This window comes from Glycine soja, chromosome 20, assembly GCF_004193775.1.
Source record: "Glycine soja cultivar W05 chromosome 20, ASM419377v2, whole genome shotgun sequence".
In the NCBI taxonomy this organism is placed as follows: domain Eukaryota; kingdom Viridiplantae; phylum Streptophyta; class Magnoliopsida; order Fabales; family Fabaceae; genus Glycine; species Glycine soja.
In genome coordinates, this window is record NC_041021.1 from 39,504,631 (window position 1) to 39,509,693 (window position 5,063).

A 5,063-nucleotide genomic window follows, 5' to 3' on the forward strand; every position below is an offset into this window, starting at 1 on the left:
AAAGAAAATATTTATACTAAATAAATAATTTTGAATTTTTTTTGCTAAAAACAAATTAGAGTAACTTACGTTATATGAAATTAAAAGTATTTAAGTATTTCAAATGGTGATTACTACTCGCATTCACCCAATTAATAACTCAAATAATTTGTTTTTCCATGGGTTTGGTTTATGTCCCCCATGCCTTTTGTTGTTATCTATTTTGGTTGAATGATATTTCCTGGCATGTTATATGCTGATTTTCGTGAGAGGTGTCAATCTAGTTACGATTTCTTCCGTAAATCTTTTGCAACAGTCAGCTTTTTTTGGTTAAAAAAATGTCTATTGGTTCGGGTATCAAGTTCATCATGCTTATAACTTGCAACTTCAATCATATTTCATTTCGTTAAAAATAATACAGAATCTAGAAACAGAAAAGAAGTTCAATGATGTGAATCAACTATACAAGCACAATTCACATGTGCAAGTTCATGAGGCAAATTATATTTCGCTCTTTAGTAATTCCTGCAAAGTGAAGACAATGAGAGAATGAGTTTCATGGAAGATGACAACTTGAACATTAATCTTAGTCGTTCCTTTCATCTCAAAGGCTGATATTGTTTTACCTGTTTGGCGGCCACAACTGACAAACGCACTCTCTCTGCCTTCTTGCGTCTGCATTCTGCACACCAGCTATAAAAATCTCTTTGATATCGCTTCAACTCTATAAAAGCCGAACTGTGTGACAACATGAAGGTTGATGCATTAAGTAATTTGACCAAAACTATGCTTATAAATTTGCAATCTAAAGTCACAAGGGGACGAGTGTGAAAAATTTGCTGCTTCGGTGAATCAAGGGGCTATGTTGTGTTAATTTTCTCAAGTAGTAAAAAAAAGATGCAAATACCTTCTACACCAGAGAATTAAATTCATCCGATTCCCAGATGTTGTAGGTCTAGTGCCATGCCGGTTACGACCAGGATGAAGAATTGCGTGTCCTGGGACATGGGAATAATTGAAGGCCTCCTACAAAAGATATGTTCGGAGTTATTTAACAATGTAAATGTCTATATGAAATTCATATATTCACCACTAATGTAATAATTTTTTGTTAATATCATGTTTCTAATATGTCAATACTGCTATTCAATTTCGTGATGAATAATATGAAATGTATAACTCAAATTTGTAACACATTTGTCCAGTAATGTACTTAAAAAATAATTAGTATGTTAGGATCTAATTTAGGTATGAGACTTGAGTCTCACATTAGAAGCATGAGATTTTGGTATGGGATTTATTGGGTTCTCCAACTATAATAGGTAGCTTTTGTGATGTGGTTCGAGTATAACTTTTTCAGCTTTTAGAAACAAGGGATACGGATGGGAGAACCATCCAGATCACTGAATGGGTATGAATCATCAACTGGCAGGCATTGTTATTTTCTCTTTGAAGTTTAAAACAGAATTCAGATGTATGCTGGAGACCAATGTAGTTAGATAAATTATTCAGCATAAATATAATTTTCCCATAATAGTAAGGTAGTAATCATACCTCTGGTTGCGTATTTGTAGTTACATGTGCATCACATCGAACACCCTGGAAGAACAGGTCTCCACCAGAAAATTCTTTTCCCAAGCAAACATTTAAGGTGACTTCTGCCTCATCCTCATGTAAGCCTGAAAAAATATTGCTCTTTAGATTTCAACAAAAGCATATATATCTAATTTGTTGGGAGGTAAACAGAAAGACAGACAGCAAAGAAAGTAAAGCACACCAGAATTGAATTCCTTTGAATGTAAGCATCAATCAAAGGTAAGCAATATAAGAAGGAAAAAGATCTAGCATAGAATTGAATTCCTTAGAGAAAAGTATCTAATAATCATGATTTGTAATGAACCAACGATTAAGGCAACAAGAGACAATTTTAAAGTAAAAGAATAGATACATTTAACTTAACGGAAGATAACCCAAAATAACCAAAGTATCATTGACAGTTAGAGTGAACTTGAATTAATTGAGTCTCCATCAAATATAGTGAATGATAGAACTCCAATTGGTAAATGTAATAAAAGTAAATATTGAACTCTGAAATCACACACAATAGAACAATACATTTACTGTCCCAGAGACAAAAAGTCTCCTATTACACAAATACACTTGTTCTCCGGAGACATTACAGAGAGTAGTATTCTCTGTCCACAAACATGAAATGACTTCACACCTGATTAGATAACCTACTATCAGATATAAAGTCAGTTTGTTTAAACTTTAAAAAAATGTATAAAAAAACACTTTTAAAAAAAATGTTTTTTTAAGAAGAAAATAGGATTTGTTTTTAAAAATAGCAGAAAACTGATTATTTTGTTAAAAAAAGTGTTTTTCAAAAAAATAAAAGTTTTAACAAATGGGCTCATATACTCCTAATACATAACTACCGGCAATTATTTTCTACACATACTTGCCCATGATTATTTGTTCATATCAATACTGCCTGCTGAAAAATAAGCCCTGTTCCCAAGGCTGAAAGTTAGAAACTGTTTTTTCCACATTCTCTTTATCCAATTGAATAGCAATTACTTCTCCATCTTAATTTAGGGCTTCATTATCTCCCAAAATTACCAATCTTAATTGTTTCTCTGCGCATTGATGTAAGGGAGGAAACTTTTCTCCACACCTAACGCATAACCCCTTGCTTTTCCTTTCCATCAATTCTTGGCATGTTCAATGGCGCAGGCCATTATTGCTCTTTGCTGAATTTCACTGTTCACCCTCTGTTCTTCTACCTGAGAATGCCACAGATGAATTTCCTTTATTTTGGCCAGATTGGTTGATATTTGAGTTTGACCCTGGCCTAGAACGATTTTGGCTTCCACTAACCTTAATTGTAATACTTGATCCGGCATCACCTTGCGGACCATACAACCACTTTGATAGCTTTGAAACACTACTAAGATCCCATTTCTTTCTACCTCTATACTTCGTGCATATTGCCTATCTTGAATTCTTGTTTTGGGTCGAACAGTTTGCAGATAATGCTGAATTTCAGGTTGCAACCCACCCAAAAAATAACCCAAATATTGTTCTTCAACTAAATGATTAACTCCTCAAAAAAACAAAACTAAACTAACTTGTGATGAGAGAAATTCAAATGCTTCTATAAACTCTTCCATCGATCCCTCCCTCTTGTTTCAACTCAGTCAGTTTTTGTAAAGGATTTTTATATTGTCGCCCCCCCCCCCCCCCCCCCATCGTTTCTCACTTCAACTTCTCCCGTGTAAGTCCATCTTTTGTTTCTCTCAAAAGATTAAACCAATGGATAGTAGAATCCTCTCTTGCTATGCTTAACTTTGCTAATTTAATCTTTACATCTTCACTAATATTCTGAACTTCAAATAAGCTTTTTGCCCTTGTGATCCTGCTACACAGAAATTATAAGACAAAAAAGGCATACAAGGCATTGAGGCTAAAAATATAACAAAACAGAATATCTAAGTATTTCATACAATCTGAAAAATCTAATGCTTTTTTATTTTCTTATCCTTTTGTAACAGTCAAATAAAAGAATCAAAATCTGCAAGATGACAGGTAAATGCATATTCCACATGCTTGAAACATTAAGAGAATGATTAAAAAATAGACATGCCTGAAACATTAAACTCCATTTAGGTTAAAAAATATTCATTACAGATTCCATTTAAAGAAGTAGCCTAAGTTTGAGAAACGTACCAAGTTCCACATCCTTATTAATTCCATATTCAACAACAAAACCATGGTGAGAGTCCAGTGAGGATCCACCAAGTTCAGGGTAGAAAACTAAAAAAACAAAAAATCAAATTGCAAAAGTGAGTCCGCATCTTTATTCAAGTTTCTTCATCACAATCATAATTTTCTAATTCATTCTCAATAAGAAAAATAAAAAATAACCTCGAGATATAGGTTGTATGAAATCACACATAAATCTGTCAAGCATGGCTTCAAAGGCAAAATCATCAAGAATAACACCATGTTTATTTTTATTCATTGCATTAGGTCGCATGATTCTGAGTTTGGTACCATGGACCCATCTTTCAAAATGATCCACCTAAGCAATCAAAATTTGATAAGAACATAAAACACTAATATAGAACAGATAAAAATGATATATATGCATGAAAGGAAAGGAAAGAAATGTGATACCTCAGACATCAGTTTTTTACAAAATTGTGGTTGAAGCATTTCAAATGTATAAACTCCTTTACAAGGTTCAGCCATTATACTTCTAAAACTCGCTTCTGTGTTTTCTTTTATTGCTCTGAGAAATGATGGTACGAAAAAGCTCTCAGCATCCATAGTAAATATCTCCTTATGCAGCGGCTACAAAAAAAAAAAAAAAGAAGTGAATAACTGGTAAGATTGGAACATACAGAAAGGAGACAGCATGACTTTTATCAGTTCAGAAATTTCTAATTTTAACATGTGCTGTTAAAAGTGTAACAGAAACTATCCCATGCCACAGTTTAGGAAAAGATCAAAAGAATCATAAAATGAAAACATCAAAATAATCAATTTACAAATGAACAAAAACTGTCATTTTTCATGTGTTGAGAAACTTACTGGATAATTCAATATGATCTTTAGCCTGTATTCCCTCAGCTTTTGAATCTGTTGAATCGAACATAGAATAACAAACTATAGCTTATTGATTAATAAGGGGAATATAAAAACAATGAAAATTTTAATTAATTAAAAAAAAGGTGCACCCAAATGCGGTCATTCTCAGGCAAATAGCGAAGAAGAATGTTCCTGATGTAGTGAAGCTTAACATCACGTGAGAGGTTGAGCATATGAGGAGGCAAATAGTGCTCGAGAGAGGCGAAGATATTAGGATTGAACTCGAATTGAAGGTCGTCATAGTTTTCGGGCTTGTGATCTCGCTTAGGGCTTATGCAAAGCCTATCGGAACCACTCCAATTCACTACTCTCACTCCCACCTGTCCACCGGAGCCGGAGGGTCCAGCTTGCTCCAACGACCTATTCTGATTCTGCGACGACATGGTCGTGATTTCACAAACGATAAAAGAAAAGAGAAGAAAGGGACGTCA

At 33.8% G+C, this 5,063-nt stretch overlaps 1 protein-coding gene across 2 annotated transcripts; it reads right to left on the reverse strand.

Annotated features, from left to right (window-relative positions):
• Nucleotides 1-328: 328 nt before the first annotated feature.
• Nucleotides 329-5,063, reverse strand: LOC114401407 (uncharacterized PKHD-type hydroxylase At1g22950-like). Of its 2 annotated transcripts, XM_028363918.1 has the most exons (9): nucleotides 4,722-5,062; nucleotides 4,576-4,623; nucleotides 4,159-4,335; nucleotides 3,907-4,063; nucleotides 3,709-3,795; nucleotides 1,534-1,658; nucleotides 887-1,005; nucleotides 606-717; nucleotides 329-504 (listed from the first exon to the last, which is right to left on the reverse strand). In XM_028363918.1, exons 1-9 carry the CDS (start codon nucleotides 5,013-5,015, stop codon nucleotides 481-483), a joined length of 1,143 nt encoding a protein of 380 aa, XP_028219719.1. In that variant the 5' UTR covers nucleotides 5,016-5,062; the 3' UTR covers nucleotides 329-480. The 2 variants fall into 2 exon arrangements, with proteins under 2 accessions (XP_028219719.1, XP_028219720.1); XM_028363919.1 differs by lacking the exon at nucleotides 3,709-3,795 and having other exon boundaries at nucleotides 4,722-5,063.

Excerpts from the sequence above, each read along its gene's own strand:
- LOC114401407 (XM_028363918.1), bottom strand. The coding sequence starts at position 5,015 with ATGTCGTCGCAGAATCAGAATAGGTCGTTGGAGCAAGCTGGACCCTCC. Across the intron at positions 4,336-4,575 it reads AGATCATATTGAATTATCCA|CCGCTGCATAAGGAGATATT; the intron begins GTAAGTTTCTCA and ends TTTTTTTTGTAG. Across the intron at positions 505-605 it reads CAGTTGTGGCCGCCAAACAG|GAATTACTAAAGAGCGAAAT; the intron begins GTAAAACAATAT and ends TTCACTTTGCAG.